The 21,407-nt window shown below is 35.9% G+C and overlaps 1 protein-coding gene across 2 annotated transcripts in view; it reads left to right on the forward strand.

Annotated features, from left to right (window-relative positions):
- erbb4b (erb-b2 receptor tyrosine kinase 4b) overlaps positions 1-21,407 on the forward strand; it is a 318,456-nt gene that overhangs the window by 148,362 nt on the left and 148,687 nt on the right. For both annotated transcript variants that reach the window (XM_051905832.1, XM_051905833.1), the window contains exon 2: positions 670-821. In XM_051905832.1, the coding sequence (XP_051761792.1) occupies positions 670-821 (152 nt within the window). The remainder of the gene's footprint in view (positions 1-669; positions 822-21,407) is intronic.

Consider the following 21,407-nt stretch of genomic DNA (forward strand, 5'->3'; position numbering starts at 1 on the left):
GTGAGTAAATGATGACAAAATTTTGATTTATGGGTCAAATATTCCTTTAAATTGACGGATCGCAGATGTGGCCTAGAAAAAGTATTTATTCTACACGAAGCCGCCACCCCCGCTTCATTCTGTGTGAATTTGTTAATGAGCACTTGATGAATAAGGTCTCTGCTGTTGCATGTTAAGAAACTAGCATAACATTACTCAAACAGCTGTAGCTGTATAATAGAAAGATGCGTTACTGCATTGACAGTTAGTCTAATCATATGGTGTTGTAATGCATGTGCTGACTCTCCTTTCTCTGTCTGTCTTTCTGGTGGGCACAGAGCGGGTGGCATGGGATAGGCGTGGATGTGCTCATGGATGTTGTGACAGTGGTTCAGTGAGGCGTGAGAGGGAGGGTTACACTCTTGGCTCAAAGGCAATGCCAGCTGATGCAACAGATGGCAAATGTCTTTGATTGGTGCAAGGTGTTTGATGAGCAGAAATGGCTCTGTTTAATTACTTGTCAAGTTGTCCGTCTGGGGCTGGAGCCTCCTTGTCTGTCTTAGATGGGCTTCAGGCCTGATTGAATTGCTTTGCTGGATGGACTGAACCTCCAACCAGTTCCTGCACCTGTTGTTTGGATCATAAGAATGTAATTTCTCTCTTTCATTTTCTTTTCTTTTCATTTTGCAGTATGTACTGGCACAGAGAATAAACTGAGTACTCTATCAGACCTGGACCAGCAGTATCGGACCCTTCGTAAATACTATGAGAACTGCGAGGTGGTGATGGGTAACCTCGAGATCACCAGCATCGATCGCAGTCGTGACCTGTCATTTCTTAGGGTAAGTACTCATTGCATCTCAGATTTCGTATAGTATTTTTTGTTTTCCGTAGTGTCCTGATATTCTGTGCCATATCAAAGTCTGAGTTTCGAGGTGTCAATTACAATAGTATTTTAAATACCATACTTGATTTGCCAGAGTCAGTTTAGCATCAGAGTTCGGACACTGCAACAGTTGTAATATGATAACACTCTGCACCATGTTTTTTAAAAAGAATTGTAACTAATATATATCACCATACATTCCCCAGTTTATTAAACACAGTATGTTAAGACAATTGTTTTGTATTACAAGTTTTTTCTAAATGTTTTTTACATATGCAAATTAGGCAATATCTAATTAAATATGCACACATTTGCATAAGTTTCAAGAGCAGAAATCTGAACATTGGATAAAGCTAGGTTCAAAATTCTTATTTCATTTTGTTGACATATTAGAGTTAAAGAGAGTTAATCTCTCTTTATTAATCCATAAATCAGCAACAGCTAGAACAAAAAAAAAATCTGAAAGTAGTTTTCTGAACTCAGATTTCACTTTCGTTCAGTCAACCAGCAGATCCTTGTTCACAAATGAGGTAGCTTCTTTGTTCATTTCATTCGCAAATGACCCATCCCAGTTCATTAAATTCATTTTCCAGACAAGATGTTTCATTGACTCCATTTTAAGGCTGAAATCAGAAAAGTATGGCAGAAATAATAAAAGTAGTATGCTAGAGAAGCATTTAGTGTGGAATTGTATACTAGTATGCCTCTGTCTCGTTCAGATCCAAAACACTAAGTCGTTCAGTGAAGGGCATATTCATTCGTTTGGTCCAATCAATGATATGCTACTTGAACTTCTGTGCTATTTGTATATGAAGCCTTTGAAGTCAGAAAAAAAGTAACCAAAGCAATCCTGCAATTCAGACAGGAGAGATTTCTGAGTTGTAAGTGCATGGAAATGAATGAGAATGATTTGTTCACTTATAAAACATTTTTTTGTTCACGACAAAAATACCACTAGTGAAGGAAAAAAAAGAGCTAGATGGGAGTCTGACCTCCCTGCTCACCTCCCCTTATCCACATTGCAGCCTGCCATGATGAGGATAATGGGTAGTCAGAGAAAGGTCAGGGATCTTTTCTTCAGGAAGAATATAGGTGTAAATATTGTGTGTCTAATGTGTGTTCAGACGTGACTAGCGAGGCTTTCTGAACTTCCTTGTGAACACATTGCCTGCTAGTTACTTATCACACATCCCTTGCCTAAATTTAAGACCAATCTCAATTGATTTCATTTGATTTAATTGGAAATGTAGGAGAACCTCAATGTGGTATTTTGTAGGTGAGATGTATAGCTCTAAATTGTTTTGGCAGTTTTGATAAAACTAATTGAATATGTTCAAATTATACTAATTGAACTGATTATATTTATGGCATTTGAGGCATAAGATGTTGTGAAGTTATTAAAGGAGTAGTTTACCCATATAGTTTTACCCAATATCAGGTTCAGTCGATTTGTCAACCAGATCAAAAGAATTATTTGTTAACTGAAGTAGTGATGTCAAATTCATGACAGTATTGTTCTTTTAAATTTAATCTTTTCATGGAATCGGTTGATCCATTTTACAAAACTAATATAAATGATTCGTTTACTAAAGTAGCGATTGTGATTCAGATCAACCAATTCATAGAAAACATTTGACTCAAAAGAACAGTCCACTCATTAATCAGACAATTCTACTTAAGTGATCAAATCGTTCATATACGTTTTGTGAACTGGTTTAATTGATCCAATGAACAGATTAGATTCAAATGAATGATTTGCTCATGTTCTGAACATTCTTTTGAAAACACAGTATGAATCATTTGGTCACTGAAGTGGCAGTGTTCAATTCATTATTTAGTTGTTTATTTGAGACAAATCTTTTCAGTTAATCAATGTATATGGTTCATAAAACCAATTTGAATGATTCATTCACTAGTTGGACTGATTTGGTTCTTATGGACTCAATGATTAAAGGGGTGGTTGATTATGATTTAAATTTTTTAACTTTAGTTAGTGTGTAATGTTGCTGTTAGAGCATAAAGAACGTCTGCAAAGTTACGACGCTCAAAGTTCAATGCAAAGATATTTTCTTTTAAAGAATTCTCTGTTTAAGGACTACAAAAAAAATGGCTGGTAGGGACTACACCAAGCTTCTTCCCAGGTTAGTGACATCACTAACCCTAAAATTTACATAAACCCTGCCCCCGAGAACACACAACAAAGGGGGTGAGGCCATGTTGGGCTGTTTTAGAGAAGAGGAAGTGTTGTTGTAGTAGAGTGTTGTTACCATGCCGTCATTTTACGCCGAACTGCTTCACAAACGAGGGTCAATTCAACGCTGGATTTGCACAAAAGATTAACATGACGGCACATGCTAGTCGATGAGTTGAATCAACTCCACAGAAACTACATAAATTTATCCACTAACCGTACAGAAACGTCCAGATGCATTCTAAAAGTTGTAACTTCTTCCTGAGTCTCTCCATCAGTGTTCGACTCCAGTTTGAACAATGTAAGGCTGAACACCGTTACTGACAATCATTTTGGCTGCGTGAGATTCTCCAGCTTTGTTGTTGTTGAGCAACCAAAACTTGAGCTGTTAAAGCTCTGTCCTCTTCTGGAAAGCAGCCGGGAACAGCAGCTTTTTCCTCAGAGATGGAGTTTCTACATTACTAATTGTTCTGGAATCTGTTTTAGATGAGTTAAAAACTGTGATGATCTTCTTACCACAAAAACACACAATGGCACCCTGCATGTCAGGAAGAATGTGCAACTGAGCAGGGCAACCATTGGCCTCCCGCTGGGGTAATTGGCCAATGCAATCACTGGTATTAAAGTAAGAGCACTGATAAACAGAGTTGTATTATTGCTCAGGCTAAATAGGATTATGATGGTTAGACAGAAGAACACATTCTGTGCTTAGACATCAATCTAAAAACAATTCTGGTCCATGTTTATTTCGTCGCACCATAGGGGATGATAGAGCACAGCGAAAATCACTCGTAGGAAGATGCTTTAACATTTAGGCTGCCATCTTTGTAGGCCAATGAGGTCTTGGTGTATCTAGAGGCCTCAGCTGCACAGGTTAATTGAACTTGTTAATTGAGAACAACAGCAGGGGCAAAGGGTGAAGTCACATGTGTATTTTTGGTAGGATTTTTAATATTTTCAAACATTAATATCACGCTTCCCCAGGGTCTTCATGTCAGTTGGGGAAAACTTCACCTTGAAGAGACAAGAAGGAGAAGAGAAATCTTTTCAGCAGTTGACTAGCTGTCTCTTGGGTGATTGAAACTGATGCTTTCTTTTTTAAAGATAGCTGGAGATTGATGGCCACTTCCAAAACAGCCAGAATAGCTTTAGTGGTAAACAGAGTTCATCTTCTCGTGCCTTCAGGGCTGATGAATTAAACCCTCTATGTGATGAATAACTGTAATTCTGCCCTCTTAAAATTTCCACATTTCTCTTTTAAAGGCAAAGGTTACATTGCATCCCAGAGTTAGATGTTTTGCATGGATGTTCAGTCCATGGGTTTCCATCCCATTTATGCGCATTTTAAATTTGCACTAAATTTAAACACTTGGTATTCCATAAACTCTCTATTTCCATAAGGTTTATGTGCAAGGCTGAGGTGGAATTTAAGGTAGAGGAGACACTTTTCTTTTTTGCAAAACTGATGCCGTATTTTCATTATTTGGAAACGTCTTTCCACGGTGCTACTGTATAACGTTCAATGTTTTGCATTCTCTTTTGTCGAATTTTCCGAAACACCTTCTAAAAAAATGTAAAACATTTCAAAATCCAGCTACTGTCACCCTCTTGCAAGAATCCACCATCTTTGATTAGGCCGTCTTTCGGCCCTCCATCCGCATATAATGCATTATATGCTTAGTTCAGGATTTAATGAGCCGATATAGAGTTAATAACCGGTTATCATTTCCAAGAGGAAAGCGTAAATATTTCCACAAGGCAGCATGTCATTAGGCTGAAGATTAGATACTGCAGAGTGCCTAGAGTGCGAGGTCTGATTGGAAATATTACTAGATACGGTGTTGCCATGGAGCCCTGACAGGGACCAGAATGGTTCTTCTTTTTAATTTCATGTCTCTTTTTTTCTCGCTGACTGTCTCTTTTTTTTTCCTTGCTATGTATTTTTCTTCTTTTTCCTCATGTTGTCTGTTCTAGTCAGTTAAAGTGGCTTCCCAAAATAAGCAATGTTCCTAAAATAGCTTTCAGATCCTGAACTGAAGTGATCGGAAGTTGTCTTTTGGCACTGTAGCTCTGACGTGACTTTGCTAAAGGGTCACCGGTCTTCAACTGTCAGTGACATATTGCAGATTTAGGGGATTTAAAAATATATATTAAAAGGAGTTAAATAATTAAAAGATTAAAAAGGGAAATGTTTATGAATAATGAATAAGAAATAACATAGCAATGTGTAAAATTTGGGAGGATCTATTGACAGAAATGCAATATAATATACATAACTATGTTTTCAGTGGTGTATAAAGACCTTACATAATGAACCGCTATGTTTTTATTACCTTAGAATGAGCCATTTCTATCTACTGCATTTCGTCACTATGTTGTTCTTTTTCTAAATCGTTCATGTTTTTAGAGGCAGCTTACATCATAACTACGTTGAATATGCACAAAGAAGCAATAGTAGTAGTAGTCGTCTGGTTAATTAGAAGCAGAGACCGTTCTTTGTTAGAAGTAAGAAGAAACCTCATTGCTTGATTGGCTAACGTACTCTCTGCTGTCTCAAACGACGACATCTTTGTCTTGTGTCGGCCAGACAGACACCGTAGCTTTTCTATTTTGCTTCGAAAGGGAGGGGTGAGCTGCCGTTGGTTGCAGTTCGCAACCTCACCGCTAGATGCCGCTAGAATTTACACACTGCACCTTTAAGTAATCAATTTAAACTATTTGCAATTAATATTTTTAAAAATATATTCACTCTTATTTGTGTCTAATATGTCAAAAACACAAAATGTTTCTTGTCTCATCACATTCAGTTATGAATACATTAATCATATCATATGAATCTAATAGCATGTTTTCAATTCAAAACGGCAAAATTTCATAAAAATGAAATTGAGCAGTTTGCATCACTGGATATTAGCTGAATATTTCAATCATAAAACAGTTGTCAAATATTAAATGTTTAGCTACTTTGTTTAGGGGGGGGGGCACTTCTATTGGCCACTTCTAATTATTGGGGGGGACTTGTCCCCCTCAATGTCTATGTTGGTTACGGCCCTGCCCTGAATTAAAGTGTTGTGACAGCATTTGAATGTAAATATATGTACAAATCTGCATATATATTTATCAAATTACCATAAAAGACTGTATGGACTACAATTCTGGGTGACTTGTGATTGTTTTATGTCTTATATAAGCAAATTCTAAATAAAACAATCACATCGGGAAGGAAACTCAGTGTCCTCCATTGTTTTTCACAGCCCGAGGCGTCTCTGAGCTCGGATGGGCCGAAGGTTGCTACTGTCAGAAACGTTCACCCCCACTTCATATAAACTTTCCTATTTGTTTGCTGACTTTAAATATTGATTCAAATCAAACTTACCTTGGAATAGAGAACATTTTAGGATTGTTTTCCTGGCAAATGCTGTCTAAGCAGCCGTTGTTGTGTGGGATGTGAATACTTGGTTCTCCATTTAACCCTGAGAATATGCATCTCAGTCTTATGATGATGAGATACAATTTACTTCCATAAACTTGAAAATGGCACAAAGTATTTGAAAAGTTTTTGTTTATTTTGTTTGGTAATAGATGACTCACTGGCTTTTTTCAAAACTCTAGTAAACTACATAGTCTACTGCCTACTACAGTAGTAATAAAGCCTTGCAAGCGATAGCCAAAATTTTTCAGCTTTAAATTCAACAGCAGCTGATTATAGTTGTTTGATTTTTGTGTATAGTTGTTTATAGACTTATTGAGTCTTTACACAATGACAAAAAAAAAAAAAAAAAACTTATATTTTATGACAAAATGGACTAAAAGGAAGTCAAAATTATGAGAGCAGTTGGATTTGTGCGTTAGTTTAGTAAAAGGGATGTGGAGTAATAATAGTAAATGATATTGTGAGATCCTGTCACAGCACAGCCCTAATAGTGTTTTTAAATTCCTAAAAATGCATACTAACAGTACAGTAATGAAGTTCATGTACTTTATACCCCTGGTGATGTAGTTTTTCCAGGGCCAAGTGCTTCACACGTACTGCGTTAGATCAGCTGTGATCGAGAGACGTTTTCACAGTGCCCTTCAATATTAATGAAGACTGATGAAGTGTTTGGGAGTCCATGTCTTTCAGCTCTGACTGGATAGGATTGACAATCGCAATTAGCAAACTCTCAAGTTCATTTCCATCACTTTAAGGTGACATGAAGACGGGCTTAAAATGGGGGGAGAGAGAAGGAGCAAGAGAGGAGGGGAATTTCATATGCTTTGGGAATAATTAGTAAAATATTAGTGCAATTAAAGGACACAAAGCAAAAATATCACTTTCACAGAATATCAGTACATATCTTGACTGTCAGATACAATAAAACAATTTATTATTATTATTATTAATTATTATAAATATATTGCATATATTACTGGAAATATATTTATGTTGTTGTTGTAATAATAATCTTAATAATCATAATACTTATTTAATGTGTAAAAAATATTGCATATAGTATGTGAATATTATTGTAAATGTATTTATGTAATAATAATAATAAATGTCAGAGTTTGAGGACATTTTTATTTACTTTTGTATAAGCGAATTTGTGGGTCCTTTAGCAAAACGAGTTGAGAATCACTGAAACTTTTTTACCTTATGTTTATGCACGCACAGTTTAATGGAGTTTTAAAAGAAATATAAACACTCCCACACATGCATGGAAAAAGAGAGGAAGAGAGACCTGTTTCTCGGCTCATGGCCCGCTCCAGTGTCTCCTCACTTCTCCTGCCTACGGCAAATGTCACCACAGGTTCACATTCACAAAGGCTCCGCACACGCGGCAGTGCTGCAGTCAGGGATGTCTCACTTCCTGTAATGATGAGTGTCGTCCAGCTCTGGCAGAGCGACTACACCTCAGGAGACAGTGTCGAAGAAAGAGCAGGTGTTTGAGCTGAAAGAAGAGACAGTGATATAGTGAGACAAGGACAAGAGTAACAGGCAAGCATTATGGCATTTTGTTTACTATAGTGTTGGGTTGTATGTGTTTGGGACCAGTCAGTGTTTGTCAGCAGAAGGTTTAACTCTCTATTGTGGATGACTAGCAGATATATTTTGAGGCTAATAGAAGGCAGAAAAGAAAGTTTACCAAAATTCTTTACCTTATCCTTCATTCCTAAATATATATTTTCTACAGATACTTGTGAATGTGCATTTCAGAAATTTTACATGCTGTCCAGAGTTTTGATGGACATTTTTGACTGGCAAATATTTGTACTGTAGCTAATAGCGGATTTTAGAGTAAACAAATCTGGCATATGGGGGCCTTAAAATCCTCTGAGTTGACCTCAAACATGAACAAATTTTTTTTTTTTTTTTTTTTCATATTGAAGAAATTTATACACTTATATAAAGAAGTCTCCCTTTTGAGAAAAAAAAAAAAAATTATAAAAAATTATTTAATTTATAAAAAATTAAAAGATAATTGCAACTTTGTCTCATAATTGAAACTTCATATATAATTATGACTTTTTATGTCTTAATGTCTCATAACTCTGACTGCACTTCTCATAATTGTGACTTTATATACTTATTACTTCCATTCAAAAGTTTGAGGTCGGTAAGATTTTTAAAAATGTTTTTTAAAGAAATCTCTAGTGTTCACCCAAGCTGCATTTATTTGATCGAAAATACAGTACAACAGTAATATTATGAAACATTAGTGCAATTTAAAATAAGTTGTTTTTAATCTTTTTTTAAAAAAAGTATTTATTAATGAATTTTTAAATGTATAAAGCTGAATTTTCAGCACTCCACTCTTCAGTCACATGATCCTTCAGAAATCATTCTAATATGCTAATTTGCTGCTCAAGAAACATTTCTTATTATTCTCAATGTTGAAAATAGTTGTGCTACTTATTTTTTTTTTTTTTTGTGGAAACCATGATACCATTTTTTCAGGGTTATTTGATGAACAGAATGTTCAAAAGAACAACATTTATTTGAAATGGAAATCTTTTGTAACATAATGAATGTCTTTACTCACTTTTGATCAATTTAATTGCTTCAATTTAAATTACTGACCCCAAACTTTTGAACGGTAGTGTATTTTACAGTTACCTTTATTATTATTTTTATTATTATTATTATTCTGAGGTAGAAGCAGACTTCTGATGGTCGTATGATGGTTTAAATTTATTAATTCTATTTTTTAAAAGAGTTGGTGCCTGACAAACAAGTAGAATTTCTTACCCAGCATTATTTTTTAACAGTCCTTATCTTAGTAACCACAGCTGGTAGATTTATGGAAAAGTGTGGGAATCCTGACTGTTGAATTATTAACTATATGGTTAAATATTTCAAAGAAACTCAAAATAAATTCAGTTTAGAAGTTTAAAGGTTTTACATTACTTGTCAGAATAAATACTGTTCAGCCCAGGTAGTCATCGTTCACTCATCCATGATGTAGTAGGTGGTGTGTTTGAGCCTCGTAACCTCACAGCAGGAAAGTACTGCTGAGGTTGTGCTGGTCATGTGTTTAATAATGGCTGGGTCAGTGTTTAGTGGGGAGGGCTGGAGTTCACAGGGTCTGTCCTGACTCTGTGTGTCAGGAAGATGTATGAGCTGTAGTCAGGGCACATCCTCCCCTCACAGTGCACACTAATGATGCTACAAGCCCTGATGGACACCTTCATTACTGTCAGATCTATCATTCTACTGTTGCTTCAAACCACATCAGTGTTGAGGAAGCTACTTTGAAACTGTATCTTGCCAAACTGCAAGCTACACATAGTTTAAAGTAGTTCACTTAGAATCATGCTTCTCTTTCAGTGTAGCTGACTATTCAAAAAGAGATTCATTTACAATTTACTGAATGACATGCAGTCCAGGTGGAACCGTTCTTGATCTAGATTGTTAATTGGGGACCTCTGTTGTACATTTCTATTGTATTTTTTGTAACGTTTGAGCAAGGCTTGTAAATATTTACTTGTGCAAGCATTTGACCTGGTTTTTCCAGGATCTGGATTTTTTTTTAACCTTTGTGTCTGCATATTACCAAAGCATTCAGTGGGTTTTTCATTTATTAAATATCGCAATAAGTGTATTCGAAACTACAAGATTCAAAATCAGTAAGTATCTCCATAAGCTCTAACCTCTTTTTTTTTTTTTTTTTTTTTTTTTACAACATATTTGATATATTAATAATTTTTTCCTACTTTATTTATTTATTGTGTTGCCTGACAATGACTGTCAGTTTAACATACTTATATGTAATTTTATGCAAATTAGTAAGTACATTTTTATTGAGCAAAACAATGACTTTTTACATTTTTGCTGTTTTGTGTTTCATAATTGAAAAGTTTATAATTCCGTTTCAGGTTCCAGTCCATTTAAGGTACACTACTGTTCAATTTGTTTTTTTATTTATTTATTTTTTTTAGGAAATTAATACTTTTATTTAGCAAGGATGCATTTAATTGATAAAAAGAAACAGTAAAGACATTTATAATCTAAAAATAGATTTCTGTTTCAAATAAATGCTTTTGTAGAATCCTGCAAATAAATAAAAATAAAAAACACAGTTTCCACAAAAAAATATTAAGAAGTACATTAGTTTTCAACATTGATAATAATAAGAAATGTTTCTTGATCATCAAACCAGCATATTAGAATGATTTCTGAAGGATCATGTGACACTGAAGACTGGAGTAATGATGCTGAAAATTCAGCTTTGTCATCACAGGAATAAATTACATTTTAAAATATATTAAAATAGAAAATGTATTGTAAATTGTAATAATGTTCCACAAGATTAATGTTTTAATGTATTTTTGATCAAATAAATGAAGCTTTGGTGAACATAAGAGACTTTATTTCAAAAATATAAAAAAATCTTACCAATCCCACACTTTCGAATGGAAATTTTTATGTCTATACTAAAAAATATTCACTGGAGAACAAAGTGTGACAACAAGCCCCAGTTTCTCCTCAAGAGAGTGAAGGTGACTTTCAGTAGAGCGGAGGCGTGTCATGAAGGTGACAAGCTCCACTGTCTGCAGGAACTTCCTCCGTGTTAACTGAGATGTCTTACACCCACCACAACAGAGCGCAACCTGACAAGCACTCCACATGTCTCATATACACTCTCCAATCCCAGAGAAAGGAGAAGCAGACAGATAAAGAGAGTCAAAAAGAAAGAGAGAGAAACGAGATAAAGAGGAGGAGAAGCGTTGGTTTCTTATCTCAACAGAACACCGGTCATTGAATAAAGCGTATGAGAGGAAAAGCAGCAAGAGAGTCACAATAGTCTGTCCGGGGGCCGCACTTACGCTAGCCGTCTCGCTGTCCTATCTTCCCTCCGCTCTCCATAGCGAGAAGGTGAATCTGGGACTAGACCACTCTCGCACGCTAAATGAAATCAATTTACACAAAAGCAGCACTCACTCCGCGCTCTCAGTATGGGTCGTGTCAGGCTCACCGTACTCACAATGGCTGAACATACTTTATTAACTGCTGCTTCCTGATAACAAAGCCATCTGGAATTAAGTGGAGATCTCATTCTCATTCACAATATGAGACGGCTTTTAATGGGTTCTCTGGAGCTGTGTTGGGGAAGCTACTATTCTATACTATACAGTCTATTTCGCCATTGCTTTTGTCTTTTGTCCAAGACTAAGTCAAGTCTCTTTTTGGTTTTCTTTTTCTTTGGCTGCCAAGAAAGGGATGTTCATGTAAAAATAAACTTACTAAACAATTTTTACGCACTTTTAGCCATTCTAGCTGGTCTCCCACACTGTAAAAAATGACCATGATTTTAACGGTAAAAGACTGTTAAAATGCTATGGTAAAAAACAGTGGTTTACAGAAAGTTTACATACTATATACAGTGAATAACTGTAATAGATCTAACCGTGCGTTTAATGTAATTTTACAGTAAAATACCGTTAAATTTACAGTTTTTGGGAGTGAAGAATGACAAGTCATTGTATAATTTACAATGAAAAACCGTAAATTGACATTCCTACAATTCCCTGTGTGACACCTCACATTTGATATATTAATTTATTAATTATAATTATAATAATTATTACTCAAATAACTCTGTTTCTTCTTAGTTTTTCTTAGTTTTTTTCTAATCAGTTATGTACATTAGGGTTTTATGTTACATCTAATGTTGTTAAATTAATGTTTATTGCATTTTTTTAATTATGCATCACGGTGTTACCGTGATGATGTTTAGTGTTTGTGTGAGTGACACTGTGTGCACCTTCTAAATATATATTAGCATTGTCCTTCTCAGCTTTTGGAAAAGCTGCTTGTGATGAGCTTTGATTTATCATGTGACTCCCGTCACCACTGTGTTTGGTGGTTGTCAGTGTATTAAGAAGGTACAAAACAGATATTAGTACTTCAATAGGTTGGTAAATTAATGTTATATCAGTTAATGAAATACGTTTTTACTGTAAATGTAAGTTAAATCTGTAAAACCTAAATTGTTGCCACAGTTTTTTTTTTACGGTAAATTTCTGGCAACCACAGCTGCCGTTTTTTTTGCAGTGCAGCCTGAAAATGACACAAACCCCCTCTTAAATCATTTCAATTTAATTTAATTTAATTTAATTTAATTTATTTTAGTTTTTAATATTGACAATCTATTATTATATAATATAATATAATATAATATAATATAATATAATATAATATTATATTATATTATATTATATTATATTATATTATATTATATTATATTATTTTATATTATATTATATTATATTATATTATATTATATTATGTTATGTTATGTTATGTTATATTATATATTAGACACTGGCACCTGAGGAAGATTAAAGGTGAACCTTGGAGGATGAAGTTCACTCTTAAGATGCTAATGCTTCAATTGAAAATGAAGGTCATTTCAGAGATAGAGAAATTTTACATTTTGATAAATGATTTCCAACATGCACAGTAAGACCATAAATGTAAGAATCTAAATAAGATCATTTTGGTTGATGTTGACTTTTGATGTTTGACTTTTATACATTAAAAAAAAAAAAAAAAAAAAAAAATCTGTATTAAAACTAATAATCTCCAAAGGTGCCAAAAGAAAACAGAAAAAAAAAACAAAAAAAAACAACAACACACAATTCTGTATTTGAGCTTGTGAAACAAGAAAGAATGTCCTCAGTTGGGGGTTTTACTGGTTTTATAGCAGTCAAGATAAAGGAGCTAGCTGTGGAAGGAGGCCCTGAGGACGGAGTTTCAGAGGAAGGACAGAATGGGTAAACAATGGAAATGAAGACTAATACCTGCAGAAAGAGGGCTGAACAGATGCGACACGCTCTGACGCATGATAGGACTGCCTGAGCGGCGTGTCCACACCAGGCCGGCTCTCCGCAGAGAGGGTGACAGTCAGACAGGTGCATGTGAGGGGGTGTGTGTATCTGTGTGTGACAGGGAGAGATGGCAGGCGCCAGGATGGCTGGGAATCCATCATGTTTTATGCCATTCTAGCTAGGCCACAGCAACGGCACTCCTCTGTTTCTATTAGAGCGGGGTCCTTGAGTGCGAAGGGTTGGTCTTTGTGTTGCCTGACTTTAATTATGATTGGTCGGTGCTTGTCCCTCTGACCTTGTTTTAAGGCTGGGGAATGTGAGAGAAAGGGCCTGTTTTTTAACCAAGGACTTACCTGCATTTAAGAGATGTTCATTAGAGAGATTAAAATGTCATTTATTCTGCTTAAACTATGGTGCGACGCAGCATCACCGTAATCAGTTTAGTAAACGAATGGCTCTACGTGTCGTCCGGTCTGTTTACCGCCCCCCTCCCTGTCTTACACTTTCACACAATAACTAGTGGCTGTTTAAATAAGAACTCATTAGAATTACATAGCCATTTAGCTAAGTGACATTGGGTGTAATTGTACCATCCATCAATTGCTGTGTGTAATAACACACTTGGAAGAGCTGAATGTTGATTAGCCGGTGGCCAATTTCTCGTGTAGCTGAAAATAATGACTGAAAAAAGGGCCATGGGGCAAGGTGAAATCGCCCTCTGAGGAGCCGGTCACATTTACTGACCTGTGTGGGCCAAATTAACTTCTTTTAAAACAAATGAAGACGTCATCATTACCCCTGTGTGAGAGCCAACCCACTCATATCCCGTCTTCTGCTGAGAATTATTCTTGTAAGTAAAGTAGTGATTGGGGTTACACAGGGAAGTTTTATATCAGGAACAGGTTTGTCTTTTTTTATTATTATTATAATTATTATATATTCAATATATTCATTTTTTACTGTTTGATTAATGGCACAATTCCATTGTGACAACTTACCCTATACAGTGTGATGCTATTGGGGCATGTTGTCACAAAAGGTCAATTTTTTTCCTGGGCGTTAACGGTGGAAATTTTCAGTAGCTTTTTTTGCTATCCAAAACTTACCTAGACTTTCAAAAACATACCCTGTGAAATATTCACTGGTATGTCTCCCCTCATCTTTCTCTGTAACCTGATTTCATGTCTTTTCAGCCCTCATTTCAATGCTTATCTTTTCCATTTCCTGTCTTTTTATCATTTCTTCATTTACTGCTCCTCGTTCTTAACTTGCCCTTCTCTTTTTCTTTTTGAATTCCCCTCATTCTGTCTGTTTCTGTCCTGAGGCGTTAGCATGTGCAGTGTTTGCCTGTGAGGCTGCCTCCTGTGTGTTGTTGCAGCTTAATAGAGCCAACAACAGCGCCACATATTCCCCTCTCTCCTGTTGCCCTTTCTTTCTCTGAAGAGAGGACCGTCTAAAATCCAATTGCCGGGCTATAATTATGGCTTTAACTAGGGACTAGTGTAGCCATTAATCAAGTTCACCAAAAAGCACAGGCTCTGCCCGGGCCGTTTCTCACACTCCTCGTCCCTGAGCATGTGTGGGCTAAAAATCACACAGAAATTTCTCTGTGGTCCTACCTGCTCCAATCTCTATTCATTGATAATCCCTCCCCCAGAATTTCATCCTGTTCCTCCTACAAAGCTATCATATGGCTTCAGAAGACTTCAAATATAGCACAGAAGTTGTATAGACCACTTTTAAAGTGCTTAATCTTGGTTCCCAGAGCTTTTGACCAATTAATTCACATGATTTTTTCTTAAACAGCCATTTGTGATTACTGGATTGGGATTTTTATATATATATTTTTTCATACTGATTTACTTGGAAAAAGTTTACTTAGAAAAAGTCTTTAAGGCTTTATACCACTGGCTAGATTAGTATGTTTTTGGAGGAAATGCCAGTGCTTGCACTGCATTGTATGATAAAGTTCAGTTACTCAGTTCACTATGCACATATTACAAGGATATCATAACTAGGAGTTCTTAAATTTCTTAATCTTAATTTTCTTAAAAGCACTCTTGACACCTTTATGTCACTAACTTTTGACGTTATTTTTTAATAACAATGAAAATCAATGGATTGATTGATTGATTGATTGATTGATCGATCGATCGATCGATCGATTGGTCGGTTGGTTCGTCCGTCTGTTCGTTGTTTGTTCATTCATTCATATTTATTTATAATTATTATACGTTTTGCATATGTTTATATATGTCTATTTTTAGCACATTCTGAAATGATCTTTAAAATGATAAAATTCTACTTTTTAGTGTATCATTTCAACTCTAGGTGCACAATATATTTTTTAAAGGCCCACTGTGGTGAAAATCAAGTTTTTAAAGTTGTTTGTATGTCTATGTGGTGTTTTTAAATATGCTTTAAGACAAACCATGTGCAAATTCATATGTCAACACCATTGCTGAATATTTTCTCCTTAAAATTGTAGTAAAAAAAAATTACCTGTGATTTGAAATTGCTGGTGTCTGTGACGTCACAAACTACCTTGTAACCAGTCATGTCAATGTGCCGGGTTATCCCGGTATATTTTTCTGTTGATATGAAAAATCGTGTAGATTTAACAATATGGCAGGTGTATGATGTATATTACGATGTTATGATGAACTATATGCCTTTCTCCACTGACTTTCTGAGTTGTTAAAGTGTTTGTAAGGATACTGATTGTTAGAAGGCAGCTGTCTGACTCTGACATGGCGAACGGGAACATGGTTTGTGTAACATTAGCACATTATTAGCTGTTTGATAACATAGTCAAGCAAAAAGCTAATCATATTAATTACCGTTACGTGTCCGATGTTGTTAAGAGCAATACCATTGTGCAGCGTTTACCTCAGTAAGTTGACCGAGTGGATCTCTGAGCTGGCGTGCGCGAGTGGAGGTGGGGCTAATTTGCATATTCATCAATCCACGTATATTAAATGAGGCAAGGGTGTGGAGTTACATTCAAGCTATTTTAAGGCATGAAGATTTTTTTTTTTTTTCACAGGAAAAACATTTAAATATGTCATTTTGGTGATCAAAGATGAGTTGTAAGGGATAAAATTATTCACTATAGGGGGACTTTAAATTTTACAATACAGTGCTCACCGAGGAGATGTTATGTGCGTTTCTCTCACTGTAGTTGGCCAAACTGCCGAGGACACTCGGTAACCTCACTTTGATTTGTGGGAGCAGGAGGCAGTGGCGCAGCACCTTTGGCTAATGAACGGGGGTTATAATTGAGATGGAACGAGCAGATATATTCAGCTCCGCTCAAGTAACATGCCACCCTGCTGGCTAAAAGAGTTCAATACGAGAGCCGTCCCCTTTCATTGCAAAATTTTAAAACAAAGGCTACTTTGCGGGAAGGAAGAGGGAGGATTAAGACGTATTCCTCGGTTCTTCTCTTTAATAGAGGCGACAGACTAATTTAATTGCTCATCAGCTAATGATGCTGTTTTAAAGCGCTAATATCCCTCACTCTGACAGCAAGGCTGATAAGAGCACCGACGGAACCAATGAGGGGACAGTGGCACAGGAAGAAAGCGAACGGGAGGCAAAAAGAGAAATTGGGAGCGAAAGAGAGAACGGTTGTGTAATTACAGCCCTTTACTGTGAAATTAAAGCATTGTCACAGAGCATGCCAGCTCCTCCCCGCACCAGTGTTAGGACTTCATCTTCCCCTCATATATACAGTCAGAGCTGGGTAATTATAGACGTTTTGTATAGTTTTAGGCACGAATAGCAATGAAAGGCAAATTGCTCGTTCTCTTTCTTCTTTTGTTCATAAGTAGTCAAATTCAAATAATAATAAAAAAAAAAAAAAAAAAAAAAAAAAACATGAGCGAGCGGGAAAGTGGAGTGGCTGTGTGAGTAATGTGTGTTTGAAAAGCCAGTTATTTCCAGAGCCGCCTGTAAATCTGGATGCGGCCGGACGGAGTTCTGACAGCATCGCAACCTTTAGAAAATTTGATGATAATGCCTCAGACCTCTGAATGGATGCAGGTCTGAATTTATTGCCTAGCCGAGAGAGCTTTTCTCAGGAAAGCTCATAAATTCCCTTGTAGGGACGGTGAGCACACTGTTTAAAGAGAGCGACTGACTGTGCTGAAACGTGCCATGTGACACCATCACAAAACCAAACACGTATGTTTCCTGCTTATTCCAGTGTCATTTTTCATATTAGGGAAAAGCCTGATACATACAGTGGCGCCAAAAAGCATTTATTGCTTCATATTTTGAAACTTAACTCCATTCTGTAAAACTTAGGCAAACTTCAGTGTTTTGATTGAAAAGTGCGCTTGTGTTGTTTATTTTAAATAAATGCCGCTTGTTTTGATATTTTGATATATAATGTGAAGACATACATGCATTTAATTGTGGCTTAAATGGTTAAATAATGCATCTATGCAATGGTTGAAAATTCTATCATTAATTGCTCACCCTCATGTCGTTCCACACCCGTAAGACCTTCATTCATCTTCAGAACGCAAATTAATGTTTTAATTAAACGCATATTGATATTTTTGATGAAACCCGAGAGGTATCTGAAAAACAAAACAAAAATAACAACTTTATTCAACAATCTCTTCTCTTCCCTGTCATTATCCTTACGCAGGTGATGTAGTAAGCACAGTGAAGACTTCTGTGTTTACTTCCGAATTCCGGCTCAGTATTGGCCAAAGCTGATCTCGTGAGCAGCACGACGCATGCGTGTGATGCTGACGCAGGAGCCGGCCAATAATGAATCAGCGTTCTAACATAGAACATGGAAGCGCTGGACATAAACAACATATAAGAATGACACAGAAGAGAAGATATTGTTGAATAAAGTCGTTATTTTTGTTTTATTTTTGTGCACAAAAAGTATTCTCGTCACTTCATAAAATTAAGGTTAAACCACTGCAGTCACGTTGACTTTCTTAACCATGTCTTTAGTACCTTTCTGTACCTTGAAAGTATCAGTTAAATTGCTGTCTATGGACAAGAATATACCTTAATTTGTGTTCCGAAGATGAATGAAGTTCTTACAGGTGTGGAACGACATGAGGGTGAGTAATAAATGACAGAATTTTCATTTTTGGGTGAACTAACAAATACTTTTGTGGGGCACTGTAATTTGGTACAGTGCTTTTAAATAGAGTAGACATGCATTCATGACTGTCCTGGAACATATTTTGTATATCTTTTACTTCTAGTGCACCTGAACATCGTAAATATGTCACAGTGAATATAAGAAGTTTGTTTTTCAGCTTCCTTTTGTTACTACTGGATTGTGGTACCTGATAAACTCTGCTTGAACCCAAGAGAGTGGTTGTGTTTCAGCAAACTGTTACTGAATCCATATCACAGACAAAAAAATCAATGCGACTTTGTGTCTGTCCAGGTGCTCTGATCAATAAAGAGGCCACAACAGCCCTCTAGAAGGTGAGCACAAGCTCATCGAATTAAAGATTGTTAATGTAAAAGCGCAACCTGGCTCTTTGTAAAGGAGCATTCATCCTGACAGTGGGCAAATTACTGGAAGCCACTGGGTCATTCTTTCTTATGCAGCACATTTTCATGCCCCCATTATAAATTTCTTAAAATAGTAGATCAAATATTAGACTCAATTTTTATTAAAAGATGGGGGAAAAAATATAATATCACAGGGATTGATTATGGATTGATTTTTTTATTTTTTTTTAATTATTTACCCAGTCTAATTTGGGTAGATGTTGCTAGTTTTGTTCTATGCATCGATTTCTACAATAAAAAGCTTCAAGAAATGTATTATATTATATTATGTATTATGTTTTTTTTTTTTTTTTTTTTTAACCCTTCTGTAATCAAACGGTTTTTTAGGGAATGTTGTTTTAATTTGTAATCATGTTTTTCCAAAAATGAATATATATTAGCAATGAATTCTGTGTTATTAATCAAGCAGAAACTGTATGATAATATCACATTTTCAAAAGATGGTTAAAAATGATCATTGAGTCTCTGTGCAGGTGTTCAGAATCCAGCTGTATCAAAGTTTACTCTTTGCCCCATCACGCACAGCTTTCATTGTAAATGAATGGCTCATGGCTGCTTTGTTGCTGTCAGTGTGAACATCTCTTAACAGTGAGTGTCTGGAAGGCGAACAGAGTTACAAAGCTCACTTTTTTCCTCTTTTAGGGTGGTACAAGGGCCAACAAACAGTAATGTAGATCTTCAGAAGAGTTTGCAAGCAGATTTCTTGAGGGAAATCTATTGTAAATGCCGGGCATTCTCCCAGTAGACTATGTTGTCTGTCTCTGACAGCTAGAGAGAACAAAGAGAAAAACTCTCACAAGCTCTTACCTCTTATATTAAACAAAACCTATCAACATACTAGCTAATATCACTGTTGCATCTATTAAACAGAACTATTCTCTGCAGGCATCAGGATAACAACCCTGCGGCATAAGCGGTGAAGCTAAAAACTGGGCTCGCCAATATCTCAGCGTGATTTGACACCCTATCTGAAAACACCTCAGCAGTGGTAATGATTGGCTAAGAAAAAGACACAGCAGAGGTTAGGCTAATTAGCTTTCAGATCATCAGCTATCCACACAGGAAACATTCATCCCTTTTGAGTACTTTAAAAAGCTGGTGAATCAATTCACAAACCAACAATTATGAACTGATAGTCTTAATTCAATACAGCAAGACCGGTAGTTCCTGGCTATTTCTAGTTAGCATTAGCAAGTGTGCTACAGCTGCTCCTACCACATGGTTATTAGCAGAGCAGCACTGTTGGATGTTGGAAGGTTAAAAACAAGGCTTAGTCCTAGTACAATTTTTTGTACATTTTTTTTCATTATAAACTGTATATGTTATTGAAAATAACTTATATCGCTGTGTTTGAGGTTTGAGTAACAAGTTCAGAAGTCAACCGTCTCAAGAAACAGTGCATGAGCTAAAGTGGGTTACGTCCCATCGGTCTTTATATTAATGGGGACAGTTAAGTTGCAGGTGATACTGGGACAGATGGTTTTGACCTCAGATGCATTACTGTCTTATCTCCCATTAGTGGTAGCTGTTTAAAAAAAAAGACTGACATGCTGGAGGGGACCACAATGGATTACTGCTGGAATTTAGTTGAAGAGAAGACTAATCTTGTCTCTTTAATATCTCAGTTGTTTCTCCTAGACAGCAGCGAGACATTTGCTCCTGCTTTTGCTTTTAAGAAAAGACCCCAGTAATCTCATATATTTCATCTAGAGTTTCTGAAGATATCTCAAAGTCTGCAATCAATGTGAGATTTCAAACTCAAAATTGTAGTCGGTTACTGATTCCAAATTACATGACAAAAATATAATCTGACTTCTTCTTGATTACTTTTAGATTACTTTTGACCTAACTCGTTTATCACATTGATTTGAATAGGATAATTGTACCATATTAATATTATAATCGTATAATCAATAAAAAAGTATGTGATTTCAAATGCAGCCTGTGGCCACACTTGGTCAGTTGTGCCTGTTTTTATTTTCTCTAAGGAATGTTAGGAAAAAAATGAGACAGAGTTGCTAACTAAATGAAACATAACTGAGAACTAATTTTGACAGCAAATTCAAACAGTCACAGTCTTTTGACTAAAATGTCATTTTAGTTTTAGTCATATTTTAGTCATCAGAATTGTTTTAGCTTTAGTGTAGATTTCCATCATCATCTTTGTCATCAAAAATTATTTATGCAATTATCTTGTTTTTGTCAGTGACAAATGTTGTTGACAAAAGAAACGTACAATAATGCAAAATCTTATATATTTTGGTTATGACTGCAAGTATTTATTCTGATTCATTTTCTGATATTGTTGAGTGGACAATGAAAAAATGCCTGCAAATGTAAAGAAAAGCAGCAAAGACATCTCTTAATGGCTAATGTGTGTTCAGGCTCTAAATAAGCCTAAAAGGAAAGCTTATTCCTCTCCAATTTAGTCTAATAAGACATACCATTTCATCCTCATAATACAGATCTGTGACAAACAGCTAA

Source organism: Ctenopharyngodon idella, chromosome 9, assembly GCF_019924925.1.
Source record: "Ctenopharyngodon idella isolate HZGC_01 chromosome 9, HZGC01, whole genome shotgun sequence".
Taxonomy (NCBI): Eukaryota; Metazoa; Chordata; class Actinopteri; order Cypriniformes; family Xenocyprididae; genus Ctenopharyngodon; species Ctenopharyngodon idella.